Raw genomic sequence first — 20,000 nt, 5'->3', positions numbered from 1 at the left:
TAGTCCAGCTGAACATGTTCTCTGTTCCTCTATAGAACAGATTAGTCCCGCTGATCATGTTCTCTCTCTCTGTTCCTCTATAGAACCGTTTAGTCCAGCTGAACATGTTCTCTGTTCCTCTATAGAACAGATTAGTCCAGCTGAACATGGTCTCTCTCTGTTCCTCTATAGAACTGTTTAGTCCAGCTGTTCATGTTCTCTCTCTGTTCCTCTATAGAACAGTTTAGTCCAGCTGAACATGTTCTCTGTTCCTCTATAGAACAGTCTAGTCCAGCTGAACATGTTCTCTCTCTGTTCCTCTATAGAACTGTTTAGTCCAGCTGAACATGTTCTCTCTATTCCTCTATAGAACTGTTTAGTCCAGCTGATCATGTTCTCTCTCTGTTCCTCTATAGAACAGTTTAGTCCATCTGAACATGTTCTCTCTCTCTGTTCCTCTATAGAACAGTTTAGTCCATCTGAACATGTTCTCTCTCTCTGTTCCTCTATAGAACAGTTTAGTCCAGCTGAACATGTTCTGTCTCTCTGTTCCTCTATAGAACAGTTTAGTCCAGCTGAACATGTTCTCTCTCTGTTCCTCTATAGAACTGTTTAGTCCAGCTGAACATGTTCTCTCTATTCCTCTATAGAACTGTTTAGTCCAGCTGATCATGTTCTCTCTCTGTTCCTCTATAGAACAGTTTAGTCCATCTGAACATGTTCTCTCTCTCTGTTCCTCTATAGAGCAGTTTAGTCCATCTGAACATGTTCTCTCTCTCTGTTCCTCTATAGAACAGTTTAGTCCAGCTGAACATGTTCTCTCTCTCTGTTCCTCTATAGAACAGTTTAGTCCAGCTGAACATGTTCTATGTTCCTCTATAGAACAGTTTAGTCGATCTGAACACGTTCTCTGTTCCTCTATAGAACAGTTTAGTCCAGCTGAACATGTTCTCTCTCTGTTCCTCTATAGAACAGTTTAGTCCAGCTGAACATGCTCTCTGTTCCTCTATAGAACAGTTTAGTCCTGCTGAACATGTTCTCTGTTCCTCTATAGAACAGTTTAGTCCAGCTGAACTTGTTCTCGCTCTCTGTTCCTCTATAGAACAGTTTAGTCCAGCTGAACATGCTCTCTGTTCCTCTATAGAACAGTTTAGTCCTGCTGAACATGTTCTCTGTTCCTCTATAGAACAGTTTAGTCCAGCTGAACATGTTCTCTCTCTGTTCCTCTATAGAACAGTTTAGTCCAGCTGAACATGTTCTCTCTCTCTGTTCCTCTATAGAACAGTTTAGTCCATCTGAACATGTTCTCTCTCTCTGTTCCTCTATAGAACAGTTTAGTCCAGCTGAACATGTTCTCTCTCTCTGTTCCTCTATAGAACAGTTTAGTCCAGCTGAACATGTTCTATGTTCCTCTATAGAACAGTTTAGTCGATCTGAACACGTTCTCTGTTCCTCTATAGAACAGTTTAGTCCAGCTGAACATGTTCTCTCTCTGTTCCTCTATAGAACTGTTTAGTCCAGCTGCCGGTGGAGGAACTGGACAGAATCCAGGAATACCTTCAGATCAGTGGACTAGCTCAACGGTAACAATACTCTTCCCTCCTCCTCTGCTGCTCCTTTCCTTTCCTGTTCCTCTCCTCTCCTTTCCTGTTCCTCTCCTTTCCTGTTCCTCTCCTCTCCTTTCCTCTCCTCTCCTTTCCTGTTCCTCTCCTCTGCTGTTCCTCTCCTCTGCTGTTCCTCTCCTTTCCTGCTCCTCTCCTTTCCTGTTCCTCTCCTTTCCTGTTCCTCTCCTTTCCTGTTCCTCTCCTTTCCTGTTCCTCTCCTTTCCTGTTCCTCTCCTTTCCTGTTCCTCTCCTTTCCTGTTCCTCTCCTTTCCTGCTCCTCTCCTTTCCTGTTCCTCTCCTTTCCTGTTCCTCTCCTTTCCTGTTCCTCTCCTTTCCTGTTCCTCTCCTTTCCTGTTCCTCTCCTTTCCTGTTCCTCTCCTTTCCTGTTCCTCTCCTTTCCTGTTCCTCTCCTTTCCTCTCCTCTCCTCTCCTCTCCATTATCTTCTTATGTTAAAGCTACACTACATGACCAAAAGTATGTGGACACTTCTCGTCTAACATCTCATTCTAAAACTATGGGCTTTAATATGGAGTTGGTCCCCCTTTGCTGCTATAACAGCCTCCACTCATCTGGGAAGGCATTAATATGGAGTTGGTCCCCCTTTGCTGCTATAACAGCCTCCACTCTTCTGGGAAGGCATTAATATGGAGTTGGTCCCCCTTTGCTGCTATAACAGCCTCCACTCTTCTGGGAAGGCATTAATATGGAGTTGGTTCCCCTTTTGCTGCTATAACAGCCTCCACTCTTCTGGGAAGGCATTAACATGGAGTTGGTCCCCCTTTGCTGCTATAACAGCCTCCACTCTTCTGGGAAGGCATTAATATGGAGTTGGTCCCCTTTGCTGCTATAACAGCCTCCACTCTTCTGGGAAGGCATTAATATGGAGTTGGTCCCCCTTTGCTGCTATAACAGCCTCCACTCTTCTGGGAAGGCATTAATATGGAGTTGGTCCCCCTTTGCTGCTATAACAGCCTCCACTCTTCTGGGAAGGCATTAATATGGAGTTGGTCCCCCTTTGCTGCTATAACAGCCTCTACTCTTCTGGGAAGGCATTAATATGGAGTTGGTCCCCCTTTGCTGCTATAACAGCCTCCAGTCTTCTGGGAAGGCTTTAATATGGAGTTGGTCCCCCTTTGCTGCTATAACAGCCTTCACTCTTCTGGGAAGGCTTTAATATGGAGTTGGTCCCCCCTTTGCTGCTATAACAGCCTCCACTCTTCTGGGAAGGCTTTAATATGGAGTTGGTCCCCCCATTTGCTGCTATAACAGCCTCCAGTCTTCTGGGAAGGCATTAATATGGAGTTGGTCTCCCTTTGCTGCTATAACAGCCTCCACTCTTCTGGGAAGGCTTTAATATGGAGTTGGTCCCCCTTTGCTGCTATAACAGCCTCCACTCTTCTGGGAAGGCATTAATATGGAGTTGGTTCCCCCCTTCACTGCTATAACAGCCTCCAGTTCTCTGGGAAGGCATTAATATGGAGTTGGTCCCCCCCCTTTGCTGCTATAACAGCCTCCACTCTTCTGGGAAGGCATTAATATGGAGTTGGTCCCCCCCTTTGCTGCTATAACAGCCTCCACTCTTCTGGGAAGGTTTTAATATGGAGTTGGTCCCCCTTTGCTGCTATAACAGCCTCCACTCTTCTGGGAAGGCTTTCCACTAGATGTAGGAACATTGCTCCACTCTTCTGGGAAGGCTTTCCACTAGATGTTAGAACATTGCTGCTATAACATCCTCCACTCTTCTGGGAAGGCTTTCCACTAGATGTTGGAACATTGCTGCTATAACAGCCTCCACTCTTCTGGGAAGGCTTTCCACTAGATGTTGGAACATTGCTACTATAACAGCCTCCACTCTTCTGGGAAGGCTTTCCACTAGATGTTGGAACATTGCTGCTATAACAGCCTCCACTCTTCTGGGAAGGCTTTCCACTAGATGTTGGAACATTGCTGCTATAACAGCCTCCACTCTTCTGGGAAGGCTTTCCACTAGATGTAGGAACATTGCTCCACTCTTCTGGGAAGGCTTTCCACTAGATGTTGGAACATTGCTGCTATAACAGCCTCCACTCTTCTGGGAAGGCTTTCCACTAGATGTTGGAACATTGCTGCTATAACAGCCTCCACTCTTCTGGGAAGGCTTTCCACTAGATGTTGGAACATTGCTGCTATAACAGCCTCCACTCCTCTGGGAAGGCTTTCCACTAGATGATGGAACATTGCTGCTGTAACAGCCTCCACTCTTCTGGGAAGGCTTTCCACTAGATGTTGGAACTTTGCTGTGGGAACTTGTTGCCATTCAGCCACAACAGCATTAGAGAGTTCGGACACTGATGTTGGACGATTAGGCCTGGCTCGTAGTCGGCTTTCCAATTCATCCAAAAGGTGATCGATGGGGTTGGGGTCAGGGCTATGCGCATGCCAGTCAAGTTCTTCCACACGGATCTTAACAAACTATTTCTGCATGGATCTCACTTTGTCCACAGGGGCATTGTCATGCTGAAACAGGAAAGGGCCTTCCCCAAACTGTTGCCACACAGTTGGAAGCACAGAATCATCTAGAATGTCATTGTTATGCTGTAGCGTTAAGATTTCCCTTCACTGGAACTAAGGAGCCCGAACCATGAAGAACAGCCCCAGACCATTATTCCTCGTCCACCAAACTTTACAGTTGCCAGTGTGCATTGGGGCAGGTAGCATTCTCCTGGCATCTGCCAAACCCAGATTTGTCCATCGGACTGCCAGATAGTGAAGAGTGATTCATCACTACAGAGAACGCGTTTCCACTGCGTCCAATAGCGAACAAGCCTTACACCACTCCAGTTGACGCTTGGCATTGCGCATGGTGATCTTAGGCTTGTGTGCAGCTGCTCGGCCATGGAAACCCATTGAAGCTCCCGAAGAACATGTCTTGTCATGAACAGTTCTTGTGCTGATGTTGCTTCCAGAGGCAGTTTGGAACTCGGTAGTGAGTGTTGTAACACGCTTCAACACTCGGCGTTCCCGTTCTGGGAGCTTGTGTGGTCTACCACTTCGCGCCTGAGCCGTTGTTGCTCCCTAGACGTTTCCACTTCACAAGAACAGCACTTACAGTTGATCGGGGGAAGAAGCTCTAGCACGGCAGACATTTGACAAACTGACCAATTGGAAAGCTGGAATCGTATGACGGTGCCACGTTGACAGTCACTGAGCTCTTCAGTGAGGCAGTTCCACTGCCAATGTTTGTCTATGGAGATTGCATGGCTGTATGCCTTATTTTATACACCTGTCAGCAACGGATGTGGCTGAAATAGCCGAAGCCACTAATTTGAAGGGGTGTCCACATACTGCTGTATATATAGAGTATGAAGGGGTGTCCTCATTCTGCTGTATATATAGTTGATGAAGAGGTGTCCTCATTCTGCTGTATATATAGTTGATGAAGAGGTGTCCTCATTCTGCTGTGTTTATAGTGGATGGAGGGGTGTCCTCATTCTGCTGTATATATAGTTGATGAAGAGGTGTCCTCATTCTGCTGTGTATATAGTGGATGGAGGGGTGTCCTCATTCTGCTGTATATATAGTTGATGAAGAGGTGTCCTCATTCTGCTGTGTATATAGTGGATGGAGGGGTGTCCTCATTCTGCTGTATATATAGTTGATGAAGGGGTGTCCACATTCTGCTGTATATATAGTGGATGAAGGGGTGTCCACATTCTGCTGTATATATAGTGGATGGAGGGGTGTCCTCATTCTGCTGTATATATAGTTGATGAAGAGGTGTCCTCATTCTGCTGTATATATAGTTGATGAAGAGGTGTCCTCATTCTGCTGTATATATAGTTGATGAAGAGGTGTCCTCATTCTGCTGTGTATATAGTTGATGAAGAGGTGTCCTCATTCTGCTGTGTATATAGTGGATGGAGGGGTGTCCTCATTCTGCTGTATATATAGTGGATGGAGGGGTGTCCACATTCTGCTGTATATATAGTGTATGAAGGGGTGTCCTCATTCTGCTGTGTATATAGTGGATGGAGGGGTGTCCTCATTCTGCTGTATATATAGTGGATGGAGGGGTGTCCTCATTCTGCTGTATATATAGTGGATGGAGGGGTGTCCTCATTCTGCTGTATATATAGTTGATGAAGGGGTGTCCACATTCTGCTGTATATATAGTGGATGAAGGGGTGTCCACATTCTGCTGTATATATAGTGGATGGAGGGGTGTCCTCATTCTGCTGTATATATAGTTGATGAAGAGGTGTCCTCATTCTGCTGTATATATAGTGGATGAAGGGGTGTCCTGTATATATAGAGTATGAAGGGGTGTCCTCATTCTGCTGTATATATAGTGGATGAAGGGGTGTCCACATTCTGCTGTATATATAGTGGATGGAGGGGTGTCCTCATTCTGCTGTATATATAGAGTATGAAGGGGTGTCCACATTCTGCTGTATATATAGTGGATGGAGGGGTGTCCTGTATATATAGTGTATGAAGGGGTGTCCTGTATATATAGTGTATGAAGGGGTGTCCTCATTCTGCTGTATATATAGTGTATGAAGGGGTGTCCTCATTCTGCTGTATATATAGAGTATGAAGGGGTGTCCTGTATATATAGAGTATGAAGGGGTGTCCTCATTCTGCTGTATATATAGTGTATGGAGGGGTGTCCTCATTCTGCTGTATATATAGTTGATGAAGGGGTGTCCACATTCTGCTGTATATATAGTGGATGAAGGGGTGTCCACATTCTGCTGTATATATAGTGTATGAAGGGGTGTCCTGTATATATAGAGTATGAAGGGGTGTCCTGTATATATAGAGTATGAAGGGGTGTCCACATTCTGCTGTATATATAGTGTATGAAGGGGTGTCCTGTATATATAGTGTATGAAGGGGTGTCCACATTCTGCTGTATATATAGTGTATGAAGGGGTGTCCTGTATATATAGAGTATGAAGGGGTGTCCTGTATATATAGTGTATGAAGGGGTGTCCTGTATATATAGTGGATGAAGGGGTGTCCTCATTCTGCTGTATATATAGTTGATGAAGGGGTGTCCTGTATATATAGTGGATGAAGGGGTGTCCACATACTGCTGTATATATAGTGTATGAAGGGGTGTCCTCATTCTGCTGTATATATAGTGTATGAAGGGGTGTCCTCATTCTGCTGTATATATAGAGTATGAAGGGGTGTCCTCGTGCTGCTGTATATATAGTGTATGAAGGGGTGTCCTCATTCTGCTGTATATATAGTGTATGAAGGGGTGTCCTGTATATATAGTGTATGAAGGGGTGTCCTGTATATATAGAGGTTGAAGGGGTGTCCTCATTCTGCTGTATATATAGTGTATGAAGGGGTGTCCTCATGCTGCTGTATATATAGTTGATGAAGAGGTGTCCTCATTCTGCTGTATATATAGTGGATGAAGGGGTGTCCTGTATATATAGTGTATGAAGGGGTGTCCTCATGCTGCTGTATATATAGTGTATGAAGGGGTGTCCTCATGCTGCTGTATATATAGTGGATGAAGGGGTGTCCTGTATATATAGTGTATGAAGGGGTGTCCTCATGCTGCTGTATATATAGTGTATGAAGGGGTGTCCACATACTGCTGTATATATAGTGTATGAAGGGGTGTCCACATTCTGCTGTGTTCATCGCTCATTGTATCCTTTTCACAAGCTACTTTCCTGATGAGATTTTTACCACAAAATGCTGGTGATGTTGTGTGTTGTCATTTCCTGCCTCTTGTTGCTAGGCACCAGAGGTTCTACTCCCTGCTGGACAGGTTCCGAGCCACCGTTGCCGAGGACACCAGCAGCCCCTCCCCTCCTGTGACATCACACCCCCTGGATGGGGAACCGCCACCTGCCCCTGAACTAGTCAAGGCTGACAAGGTGTGTGTGTTTTAGAAAACGTGTGTTTCATATTCAACTTGTGTGTGTGTCTTGTACTAACTGTGTGTGTGTGTGTGTGTCTTGTACTAACTGTGTGTGTGTGTGTGTATGTCTTGTACTAACTGTGTGTGTGTGTCTTGTACTAACTGTGTGTGTGTGTCTTGTACTAACTGTGTGTGTGTGTGTCTTGTACTAACTGTGTGTGTGTGTCTTGTACTAACTGTGTGTGTGTGTGTGTCTTGTACTAACTGTGTGTGTGTGTGTCTTGTACTAACTGTGTGTGTGTGTCTTGTACTAACTGTGTGTGTGTGTGTGTCTTGTACTAACTGTGTGTGTGTGTGTGTCTTGTACTAACTGTGTGTGTGTGTGTGTTTCTTGTACTGACTGTGTGTGTGTGTCTTGTACTAACTGTGTGTGTGTGTGTGTCTTGTACTGACTGTGTGTGTGTGTCTTGTACTAACTGTGTGTGTGTGTGTGTGTCTTGTACTGACTGTGTGTGTGTGTCTTGTACTGACTGTGTGTGTGTGTCTTGTACTGACTGTGTGTGTGTGTCTTGTACTGACTGTGTGTGTGTGTGTCTTGTACTAACTGTGTGTGTGTGTCTTGTACTAACTGTGTGTGTGTGTCTTGTACTAACTGTGTGTGTGTGTCTTGTACTAACTGTGTGTGTGTGTCTTGTACTAACTGTGTGTGTGTGTGTGTGTGTGTGTGTGTCTTGTACTAACTGTGTGTGTATGTCTTGTACTAACTGTGTGTGTGTCTTGTACTAACTGTGTGTGTGTGTGTGTGTGTGTGTGTGTCTTGTACTAACTGTGTGTGTATGTCTTGTACTAACTGTGTGTGTGTGTGTGTATGTCTTGTACTAACTGTGTGTGTATGTCTTGTACTAACTGTGTGTGTGTGTGTGTGTGTGTGTGTGTGTGTGTGTGTGTGTGTGTGTGTGTGTGTGTGTGTGTGTGTGTGTGTGTGTGTATGTCTTGTACTAACTGTGTGTGTATGTCTTGTACTAACTTTGTGTGTGTGTGTGTGTGTGTGTGTATGTCTTGTTCTAACTGTGTGTGTATGTCTTGTACTAACTTTGTGTGTGTGTGTGTGTGTGTATGTATGTCTTGTACTAACTGTGTGTGTATGTCTTGTACTAACTTTGTGTGTGTGTGTGTATGTCTTGTACTAACTGTGTGTGTATGTCTTGTACCAACTTTGTGTGTGTGTGTGTCTTGTACTAACTGTGTGTGTATGTCTTGTACTAACTGTGTGTGTGTGTGTGTATGTCTTGTACTAACTGTGTGTGTGTGTGTGTGTGTGTGTGTGTGTGTGTGTGTGTGTGTGTGTGTGTGTGTGTGTGTGTGTGTGTGTGTGTGTGTGTGTGTGTATGTCTTGTACTAACTGTGTGTGTGTGTGTGTGTGTGTTGTTCCAGGAGTGGTATGTTGCCTTGGTGATGTCCCAGTGTTGTCTCCGTGGTGACGGGTCGTTCCTGGAGACAACGGAACTCCTGACCAAACTACCTCCTGACGACCTCTCTACCATCATGACCTGCAAGGTAACACACACAAGCTCACACACACACACACACACGCTCACACACACACTGACCTCTCTCTCTCTCTCCACCAGGACTTCAACCTGTCTCTCCTCTGTCCGTGTCTGAGTCTGGGGGTTCAGAGGTTAACCCGGGGTCAGGGGTCGTTGCTATTGGAGACGGCCCTGGCCGTGACCCTGGATCATCTGAGCGTGGTCACACAGCTACTTCCTGTTCCACACCGTTCCTTCCTGCCGCCGGCCAAACCTGACCCGGCCGAGCCCTACTGGGACAGACTGGCTGTCGTCTATGGTAAGAGTAACTCGGGAAGGTTGTTGGTTCGAATCCTGGGCTGCGCTGAGAAATGGGAGGATCTGGTAACTAACAGTCTTTCTGTACGCCAGACTGAGTCTTTTAGACCAGATTGTTCCATTCCGCTTTACGTTACACTGTGATGTTATTAAACTGTGGATGTGGACCTGTCTGGGATTGTTCCGTTCAGCCATGTAGCTGGCGAGGCCACGTCAGCCAACGACCAGCACAGGCAGCGTACGCCTCCCCCTGTCAATACTGCTGTTGTCCTCTAGGTGGAGCAGGGCTCTACCCACTCTATGTAGAGCTGTCTCAGTATCTGCTGTGTGTGTATTCTAGGTGGAACAGGGCTCTACCCGCTCTATGTAGAGCTGTCTCAGTATCTGCTGTGTGTGTATTCTAGGTGGAGCAGGACTCTACCCGCTCTATGTAGAGCTGTCTCGGTATCAGCTGTGTGTGTATTCTAGGTGGAGCAGGGCTCTACCCGCTCTATGTAGAGCTGTCTCGGTATCTGCTGTGTGTGTATTCTAGGTGGAGCAGGGCTCTACCCGCTCTATGTAGAGCTGTCTCAGTATCTGCTGTGTGTGTATTATTGGTGGAGCAGGGCTCTACCCGCTCTATGTAGAGCTGTCTCAGTATCTGCTGTGTGTGTATTCTAGGTGGAGCAGGGCTCTACCCGCTCTATGTAGAGCTGTCTCAGTATCTGCTGTGTGTGTTTTCGAGGTGAGGCTGGACTCTACCCGTGGGTGATGTCTCTGTGTAGAGCGCTGTCTCAGTATCTACTGTGTGTGTATTCTAGGTGAGCCTGGACTCTACCCGCGGGTGATGTCTCTGTGTAGAGCGCTGTCTCAGTATCTGCTGTGCGTGGGTCAGCTTCCTTCCCCTCTGCAAATCCCTGAAGACAAACAACATCTCATCACCACCTTCACCACCATGGCTACCGAGGTAAGAAGCTTATAATCCCTGACCTCTAACCCTTGACCCTATCCCTGGCCAATGAGAAAATACTTGGAAGTGTTGTTTTTTTTTGTGTAAAACATGTTATATATTTTTTAAATTAATTTTAGGGAAACGTTTTAATGTATAAACCGCTATAACCAGATATAGAGAATGTAGAATAGATAATGGACCAGATATAGAGTAGATAATGGACCAGATATAGAGTATGTAGAAGAGATAATGGACCAGATATAGAGTATATAGAATAGATAATGGACCAAATATAGAGTACGTAGAAGAGATAATGGACCAGATATAGATTATGTAGAAGAGATAATGGAACAGATATAGAGTATATAGAATAAATAATGGACCAAATATAGAGTATTTAGAAGATATAATGGACCGGATATAGAGTATGTAGAAGAGATAATGGACCAGATATAGAGTATGTGTAGAAGAGATAATGGACCAGATATAGAGTATGTGTAGAAGAGATAATGGACCAGAAATGTAGTATGTGTAGAAGAGATAATGGACCAGATAATAGAGTATGTAGAAGAGATAATGGACCAGATATAGAGTATGTGTAGAAGAGATAATGGACCAGATATAGAGTATGTGTAGAAGAGATAATGGACCAGATATAAAGTATGTAGAAGAGATAATGGACCAGAAATAGAGTATGTAGAAGAGATAATGGACCAGCTATAGAGTATGTAGAAGAGATAATGGACCAGATATAGAGTATGTGTAGAAGAGATAATGGACCAGATATAAAGTATGTAGAAGAGATAATGGACCAGAAATAGAGTATGTAGAATAGATAATGGACCAGAAATAGAGTATGTAGAAGAGATAATGGACCAGATATAGAGTATGTAGAAGAGATAATGGACCAGGTATAGAGTATACAGAAGAGATAATGGACCGGATATAGAGTATTTAGAAGAGATAATGGACCAGGTATATGGTGTTTAGAAGAGATAATGGACTTTATGTATTCGGTAATAATATTATCTTTGAGAAATAAAAATCACCTAAATTAAAGTTGAGAACTGAAAGTTCCTCCCGAAACGGTGAATTTAGCGCTCTGGATTTGGTTGTTATGTTTGAGCTGAAGGACACATCATTCATGACAACCTGCACATCATCCATGACAACATGCACATCGGCCAGCCATGACAACATGCACATCGGTCACGACAACATGCACATCGGCCAGCCATGACAACATGCACATCGGCCATGACAACATGCACATCGGCCATGACAACATGCACATCGGCCATGACAACATGCACATCGGCCATGACAACATGCACATCGGCCAGCCATGACAACATGTACATCGGCCAGCCATGACAACATGTACATCGGCCAGCCATGACAACATGCACATCAGCCATGACAACATGCGCATCGGCCATGACAACATGCGCATCGGCCATGACAACATGCGCATCGGCCAGCCATGACAACATGCACATCGGCCATGACAACATGCGCATCGGCCATGACAACATGCGCATCGGCCATGACAACATGCGCATCGGCCATGACAACATGCGCATCGGCCATGACAACATGCGCATCGGCCATGACAACATGCGCATCGGCCATGACAACATGCGCATCGGCCATGACAACATGCGCATCGGCCATGACAACATGCGCATCGGCCAGCCATGACAACATGCACATCGGCCATGACAACATGCACATCAGCCATGACAACATGCACATCATCGACCAAAATTAGCTTTTATAACACCACCATTTTCTCTCATCTCCATGGAGACGTTTCTAGAATTGCAAATTCGCTTAAAACTTTGAACATTTCTCTACACCGCCAAAATGAGGGGGGCCTCACGCCCACCACCTAAGCCCCGTTTTGACCCAGAATAAACCCTGCTTCATGGTGTCTCTCTCTAGTTGGTGGTCTGGCGTGTTCTCCAGGACCGTGTTCCTCTGAGTGTTGACCTGCAGGGGGCTCTGTCCTGTCTGTGTCTGGCCCTGCAACAACCCTGTGTCTGGAACACACTGTCTACAGCCCCGTACAAAACACACACCTGCTCCGTCATACACTGTCTACGACTCCTCATCACTGCAGGTTAGTGTGTGTGAAGGAGAGAGGGAATGAACCTGGCCACAATTAGTGGATTTGCATGTGGTGTGACCGTGACTAAACCTTCATTATAAACGGGATGGTTTGAGCCCTGAATGCTGATTGGCTGACAGCCGTGGTATATAAGACCGTATACCACAGGTATGACACAACGTGTTTTTCCTGCTCTAATTACAGTGGTAACCAGGTTATAACAGCAATAAGTCATCAGGGGGTTTGTGGTATATTGCTAGTATACCACAGTTAACGGATGTATCCAGGCACTCCGCGTTGCGTCGTGCCGGGGCGGCAGGGTAGCCTAGTGGTTAGAGCGTTGGACTCGTAACCGAAAGGTTGCAAGTTCAAACCCTCCGAGCTGACAAGGTACAAATCTGTCGTTCTGCCCCTGAACAGGCAGTTAACCCACTGTTCCTAGGCCGTCATTGTAAATTAGAATTTGTTCTTGCCTGGTTAAATAAAGGTTATAAAAAAAGAAGAGCCCTTAGCCGTGGTATATTGGCCATATACCACACCCCCTCTGGCCTTACTGCCTAAATGACTCCCAGGCTTTTCCTCTGCTGACAATGTTTTATTACACATCCACATAAAGTATTCAACTCTCCTCCCTTTACCTCTCTCTCCTCTACCGTTCCCCCCCTTTGCCTCTCTCTCTCCTCTCCCTCCCTTTGCCTCTCTCTGTCCTCCCTCTCTCTCCTCTCCTTTCTCTCTCTCTTTCTCTCCTTTCCCTCCCTCTCGCTCCTCTCTCTCGCTCCTCTCCCTCTCTCCCCCTCTTCCTCTCTTCCTCTCTCCCCTCCCTCTCTCCCCCTCTTCCTCTCTCCTCTCCCTCCCTCCTCTCCCCCCCTTTACCACTCCCTCTCTCTCCTCTCCCTCTCTCTCCTCTCCTCTCCCCCCCTTTACCACTCCCTCTCTCTCCTCTCCCTCTCTCTCCCTCCTCTCCCCCCCTTTACCACTCCCTCTCTCTCCTCTCCCTCTCTCTCCTCTCCTCTCCCCCCTTTACCACTCCCCCTCCCTCCTCTCCCCCTTTACCACTCCCTCTCTCTCCTCTCCTCTCCCCCTTTACCACTCCCTCTCTCTCCTCTCCCTCTCTCTCCCTCCTCTCCCCCCCTTTACCACTCCCTCTCTCTCTCTCCCTCTCTCTCCTCTCCTCTCCCCCTTTACCACTCCCTCCCTCCTCTCCCCCCTTTACCACTCCCTCCCTCCTCTCCCCCTTTACCACTCCCTCTCTCTCCTCTCCTCTCCCCCCTTACCACTCCCTCTCTCTCCTCTCCTCCCCCCCCCTTTACCACTCCCTCTCTCTCCTCTCCCTCTCTCTCCCTACTCTCCCCCTTTACCACTCCCTCTCTCTCCTCTCCCTCTCTCTCCTCTCCTCTCCCCCCCTTTACCACTCCCTCCCTCCTCTCCCCCCTTTACCACTCCCTCTCTCCTCTCCCTCCCTTTCCTTCTCTCTCTTTCCTCTCTTTACCTCTCTCTCCTCTCTCCTCTCCCCCCCTTTACCACTCCCTCCCTTTTTGCCTCCCTCTCGCTCCTCTCCCTCCCTTTCCTTCTCTCTCTTTCCTCTCTTTACCTCTCTCTCCTCTCTCTCCCCTCTCCTCTCTCCTCTCCCTCTCTCCTCTCCCTCTCTCTGTCTCTCTATCCCTCTCTCCTCTCTAGTGGCAGTAGGTCCCGGTGACCATCTGTTACATCCAGGGAGGAAGAGAACCACCGGGTCAGATGGTGATTCAGACCAGGTCCACTCTCCAAACACTGACAGTAAGTCATGTAGTTGTTGTTGTGTTTCCATTATCATTCTCGTCCGTCACTCTCAGTGAGTTAGATCATGCTTCATCACTGTCAAATCTTCTGACTCGTGGCAACTAATACAGTCTGTTAGCTTGCTGTGTTTTAATGTGCATTAGATGTGTTAAATGTTATCTCTAATGTGTTATCTCTGTTATCTATAATGTGTTATCTCTGTTATCTATAATGTGTTATCTCTGTTATCTATAATGTGTTATCTCTGTTATCTATAATGTGTTATCTCTGTGTTATCTCTAATGTGTTATCTCTGTGTTATCTATACTGTGTTATCTCTAATGTGTGTGTGTGTGTGTGTGTTCCAGACGTGTGTGAGCGACGGTCGTGTGAGATCATGGCTGAGCTGGTGGAAGGTCTCCAGAGCGTTCTGTCTCTGGGTCACCATAGAAACAGCGGAATCCCAGCCTTCCTCACGCCGATGCTCCGAAACATCATCATCAGTCTTTCCAGACTACCGCTGGTCAACAGTTACACTAGAGTCCCCCCCCTGGTCAGTCACTGGTCAACAGCTACACTAGAGTCCCCCCCCCTGGTCAGTCACTGGTCAACAGCTACACTAGAGTCCCCCCCCCCTGGTCAGTCACTGGTCAACAGTTACACTAGAGTCCCCCCCCCCTGGTCAGTCACTGGTCAACAGTTACACTAGAGTCCCCCCTGGTCAGTCACTGGTCAACAGCTACACTAGAGTCCCCCCCCCCCTGGTCAGTCACTGGTCAACAGTTACACTAGAGTCCCCCAGTCAGTCACTGGTCAACAGCTACACTAGAGTCCCCCCCTGGTCAGTCACTGGTAAACAGCTACACTAGAGTCCCCCCTGGTCAGTCACTGGTCAACAGCTACACTAGAGTCCCCCCTGGTCAGTCACTGGTCAACAGTTACACTAGAGTCCCCCTGGTCAGTCACTGGTCAACAGTTACACTAGAGTCCCCCCAGTCAGTCACTGGTCAACAGCTACACTAGAGTCCCCCCCCTGGTCAGTCACTGGTCAACAGTTACACTAGAGTCCCCCCTGGTCAGTCACTGGTCAACAGCTACACTAGAGTCCCCCCCTGGTCAGTCACTGGTCAACAGCTACACTAGAGTCCCCCCTACTGGTCAACAGCTACACTAGAGTCCCCCCTGGTCAGTCACTGGTCAACAGCTACACTAGAGTCCCCCTGGTCAGTCACTGGTCAACAGCTACACTAGAGTCCCCCTGGTCAGTCACTGGTCAACAGCTACACTAGAGTCCCCCCTGGTCAGTCACTGGTCAACAGCTACACTAGAGTCCCCCCTGGTCAGTCACTGGTCAACAGCTACACTAGAGTCCCCCTGGTCAGTCACTGGTCAACAGCTACACTAGAGTCCCCCTGGTCAGTCACTGGTCAACAGTTACACTAGAGTCCCCCCTGGTCAGTCACTGGTCAACAGTTACACTAGAGTCCCCCCTGGTCAGTCACTGGTCAACAGTTACACTAGAGTCCCCCTGGTCAGTCACTGGTCAACAGTTACACTCGAGTCCCCCCTGGTCAGTCACTGGTCAACAGTTACACTAGAGTCCCCCCTGGTCAGTCACTGGTCAACAGCTACACTAGAGTACCCCCTGGTCAGTCACTGGTAAACAGTTACACTAGAGTCCCCCCTGGTCAGTCACTGGTCAACAGTTACACTAGAGTCCCCCCTGGTCAGTCACTGGTCAACAGTTACACTAGAGTCCCCCCTGGTCAGTCACTGGTCAACAGTTACACTAGAGTCCCCCCTGGTCAGTCACTGGTAAACAGTTACACTAGAGTCCCCCCTGGTCAGTCACTGGTAAACAGTTACACTAGAGTCCCCCTGGTCAGTCACTGGTCAACAGTTACACTAGAGTCCCCCCTGGTCAGTCACTGGTCAACAGCTACACTAGAGTACCCCCTGGTCAGTCACTGGTAAACAGTTACACTAGAGTCCCCCTGGTCAGTCACTGGTCAACAGTTACACTAGAGTCCCCCTGGTCAGTCACTGGTCAACAGTTACACTAGAGTCCCCCTGGTCAGTCACTGGTCAACAGCTACACTAGAGTCCCCCCTGGTCAGTCACTGGTCAACAGCTACACTAGAGTGTGTGTGTCCCCTGTAATGTGTCTGTGTGTCACCTCTAGGTGTGGAAGCTGGGCTGGTCCCCTGTAACGTGTCTGTGTGTCACCTCTAGGTGTGGAAGCTGGGCTGGTCCCCTGTAACGTGTCTGTGTGTCACCTCTAGGTGTGGAAGCTGGGCTGGTCCCCTGTAACGTGTCTGTGTGTCACCTCTAGGTGTGGAAGCTGGGCTGGTCTGTGTGTCACCTCTAGGTGTGGAAGCTGGGCTGGTCCCCTGTAACGTGTCTGTGTGTCACCTCTAGGTGTGGAAGCTGGGCTGGTCCCCTGTAACGTGTCTGTGTGTCACCTCTAGGTGTGGAAGCTGGGCTGGTCCCCTGTAACGTGTCTGTGTGTCACCTCTAGGTGTGGAAGCTGGGCTGGTCCCCTGTAACGTGTCTGTGTGTAACCTCTAGGTGTGGAAGCTGGGCTGGTCCCCTGTAACGTGTCTGTGTGTCACCTCTAGGTGTGGAAGCTGGTCTGGTCCCCTGTAGCGTGTCTGTGTGTCACCTCTAGGTGTGGAAGCTGGGCTGGTCTGTGTGTAACCTCTAGGTGTGGAAGCTGGGCTGGTCCCCTGTAACGTGTCTGTGTGTCACCTCTAGGTGTGGAAGCTGGGCTGGTCCCCTGTAACGTGTCTGTGTGTCACCTCTAGGTGTGGAAGCTGGGCTGGTCCCCTGTAACGTGTCTGTGTGTCACCTCTAGGTGTGGAAGCTGGGCTGGTCTGTGTGTATCCTCTAGGTGTGGAAGCTGGGCTGGTCCCCTGTAACGTGTCTGTGTGTCACCTCTAGGTGTGGAAGCTGGGCTGGTCTGTGTGTAACCTCTAGGTGTGGAAGCTGGGCTGGTCCCCTGTAACGTGTCTGTGTGTCACCTCTAGGTGTGGAAGCTGGGCTGGTCCCCTGTAACGTGTCTGTGTGTCACCTCTAGGTGTGGAAGCTGGGCTGGTCCCCTGTAACGTTTCTGTGTGTCACCTCTACGTGTGGAAGCTGGGCTGGTCCCCTGTAACGTGTCTGTGTGTAACCTCTAGGTGTGGAAGCTGGGCTGGTCTGTGTGTATCCTCTAGGTGTGGAAGCTGGGCTGGTCCCCTGTAACGTGTCTGTGTGTCACCTCTAGGTGTGGAAGCTGGGCTGGTCCCCTGTAACGTGTCTGTGTGTCACCTCTTGGTGTGGAAGCTGGGCTGGTCCCCTGTAACGTGTCTGTGTGTCACCTCTAGGTGTGGAAGCTGGGCTGGTCTGTGTGTAACCTCTAGGTGTGGAAGCTGGGCTGGTTCCCTGTAACGTGTCTGTGTGTCACCTCTAGGTGTGGAAGCTGGGCTGGTCCCCTGTAACGTGTCTGTGTGTCACCTCTAGGTGTGGAAGCTGGGCTGGTCCCCTGTAACGTGTCTGTGTGTCACCTCTAGGTGTGGAAGCTGGGCTGGTCCCCTGTAACGTGTCTGTGTGTCACCTCTAGGTGTGGAAGCTGGGCTGGTCCCCTGTAACGTGTCTGTGTGTCACCTCTAGGTGTGGAAGCTGGGCTGGTCCCCTGTAACGTGTCTGTGTGTCACCTCTAGGTGTGGAAGCTGGGCTGGTCCCCTGTAACGTGTCTGTGTGTCACCTCTAGGTGTGGAAGCTGGGCTGGTCCCCTGTAACGTGTCTGTGTGTCACCTCTAGGTGTGGAAGCTGGGCTGGTCCCCTGTAACGTGTCTGTGTGTCACCTCTAGGTGTGGAAGCTGGGCTGGTCCCCTGTAACGTGTCTGTGTGTATCCTCTAGGTGTGGAAGCTGGGCTGGTCCCCTGTAGCGTGTCTGTGTGTCACCTCTAGGTGTGGAAGCTGGGCTGGTCCCCTGTAACGTGTCTGTGTGTAACCTCTAGGTGTGGAAGCTGGGCTGGTCCCCTGTAACGTGTCTGTGTGTCACCTCTAGGTGTGGAAGCTGGGCTGGTCCCCTGTAACGTGTCTGTGTGTCACCTCTAGGTGTGGAAGCTGGGCTGGTCCCCTGTAACGTGTCTGTGTGTCACCTCTAGGTGTGGAAGCTGGGCTGGTCCCCTGTAACGTGTCTGTGTGTCACCTCTAGGTGTGGAAGCTGGGCTGGTCCCCTGTAACGTGTCTGTGTGTCACCTCTAGGTGTGGAAGCTGGGCTGGTCCCCTGTAACGTGTCTGTGTGTCACCTCTAGGTGTGGAAGCTGGGCTGGTCCCCTGTAACGTGTCTGTGTGTAACCTCTAGGTGTGGAAGCTGGGCTGGTCTGTGTGTAACCTCTAGGTGTGGAAGCTGGGCTGGTCCCCTGTAACGTGTCTGTGTGTCACCTCTAGGTGTGGAAGCTGGGCTGGTCTGTGTGTCACCTCTAGGTGTGGAAGCTGGGCTGGTCCCCTGTAACGTGTCTGTGTGTCACCTCTAGGTGTGGAAGCTGGGCTGGTCTGTGTGTAACCTCTAGGTGTGGAAGCTGGGCTGGTCCCCTGTAACGTGTCTGTGTGTCACCTCTAGGTGTGGAAGCTGGGCTGGTCTGTGTGTCACCTCTAGGTGTGGAAGCTGGGCTGGTCCCCTGTAACGTGTCTGTGTGTCACCTCTAGGTGTGGAAGCTGGGCTGGTCTGTGTGTAACCTCTAGGTGTGGAAGCTGGGCTGGTCCCCTGTAACGTGTCTGTGTGTCACCTCTAGGTGTGGAAGCTGGGCTGGTCCCCTGTAGCGTGTCTGTGTGTCACCTCTAGGTGTGGAAGCTGGGCTGGTCCCCTGTAACGTGTCTGTGTGTCACCTCTAGGTGTGGAAGCTGGGCTGGTCCCCTGTAACGTGTCTGTGTGTCACCTCTAGGTGTGGAAGCTGGGCTGGTCCCCTGTAACGTGTCTGTGTGTCACCTCTAGGTGTGGAAGCTGGGCTGGTCCCCTGTAACGTGTCTGTGTGTCACCTCTAGGTGTGGAAGCTGGGCTGGTCCCCTGTAACGTGTCTGTGTGTCACCTCTAGGTGTGGAAGCTGGGCTGGTCCCCTGTAACGTGTCTGTGTGTCACCTCTAGGTGTGGAAGCTGGGCTGGTCCCCTGTAACGTGTCTGTGTGTCACCTCTAGGTGTGGAAGCTGGGCTGGTCCCCTGTAACGTGTCTGTGTGTCACCTCTAGGTGTGGAAGCTGGGCTGGTCCCCTGTAACGTGTCTGTGTGTAACCTCTAGGTGTGGAAGCTGGGCTGGTCCCCTGTAACGTGTCTGTGTGTCACCTCTAGGTGTGGAAGCTGGGCTGGTCCCCTGTAACGTGTCTGTGTGTCACCTCTAGGTGTGGAAGCTGGGCTGGTCCCCTGTAACGTGTCTGTGTGTCACCTCTAGGTGTGGAAGCTGGGCTGGTCCCCTGTAACGTGTCTGTGTGTATCCTCTAGGTGTGGAAGCTGGGCTGGTCCCCTGTAGCGTGTCTGTGTGTCACCTCTAGGTGTGGAAGCTGGGCTGGTCCCCTGTAACGTGTCTGTGTGTAACCTCTAGGTGTGGAAGCTGGGCTGGTCCCCTGTAACGTGTCTGTGTGTCACCTCTAGGTGTGGAAGCTGGGCTGGTCCCCTGTAACGTGTCTGTGTGTCACCTCTAGGTGTGGAAGCTGGGCTGGTCCCCTGTAACGTGTCTGTGTGTCACCTCTAGGTGTGGAAGCTGGGCTGGTCCCCTGTAACGTGTCTGTGTGTCACCTCTAGGTGTGGAAGCTGGGCTGGTCCCCTGTAACGTGTCTGTGTGTCACCTCTAGGTGTGGAAGCTGGGCTGGTCCCCTGTAACGTGTCTGTGTGTCACCTCTAGGTGTGGAAGCTGGGCTGGTCCCCTGT

General features: G+C 49.1%; 1 protein-coding gene across 1 annotated transcript in view; it reads left to right on the top strand.

The window, feature by feature from the left end:
• The window catches only part of LOC135507189 (huntingtin-like), a 202,380-nt gene that overhangs the window by 143,588 nt on the left and 38,792 nt on the right, over positions 1 to 20,000 (top strand). The window contains 8 exon segments of the mRNA XM_064926776.1: positions 1,486 to 1,562; positions 7,328 to 7,466; positions 8,885 to 9,007; positions 9,082 to 9,298; positions 10,098 to 10,243; positions 12,173 to 12,350; positions 14,016 to 14,114; positions 14,465 to 14,649. Coding sequence (XP_064782848.1) covers positions 1,486 to 1,562; positions 7,328 to 7,466; positions 8,885 to 9,007; positions 9,082 to 9,298; positions 10,098 to 10,243; positions 12,173 to 12,350; positions 14,016 to 14,114; positions 14,465 to 14,649 — 1,164 coding nt within the window.

This window comes from Oncorhynchus masou, chromosome 20 (assembly GCF_036934945.1).
Source record: "Oncorhynchus masou masou isolate Uvic2021 chromosome 20, UVic_Omas_1.1, whole genome shotgun sequence".
Classification (NCBI taxonomy): Eukaryota; Metazoa; Chordata; class Actinopteri; order Salmoniformes; family Salmonidae; genus Oncorhynchus; species Oncorhynchus masou.
This window is presented reverse-complemented; position numbering and strand designations above follow the sequence as displayed.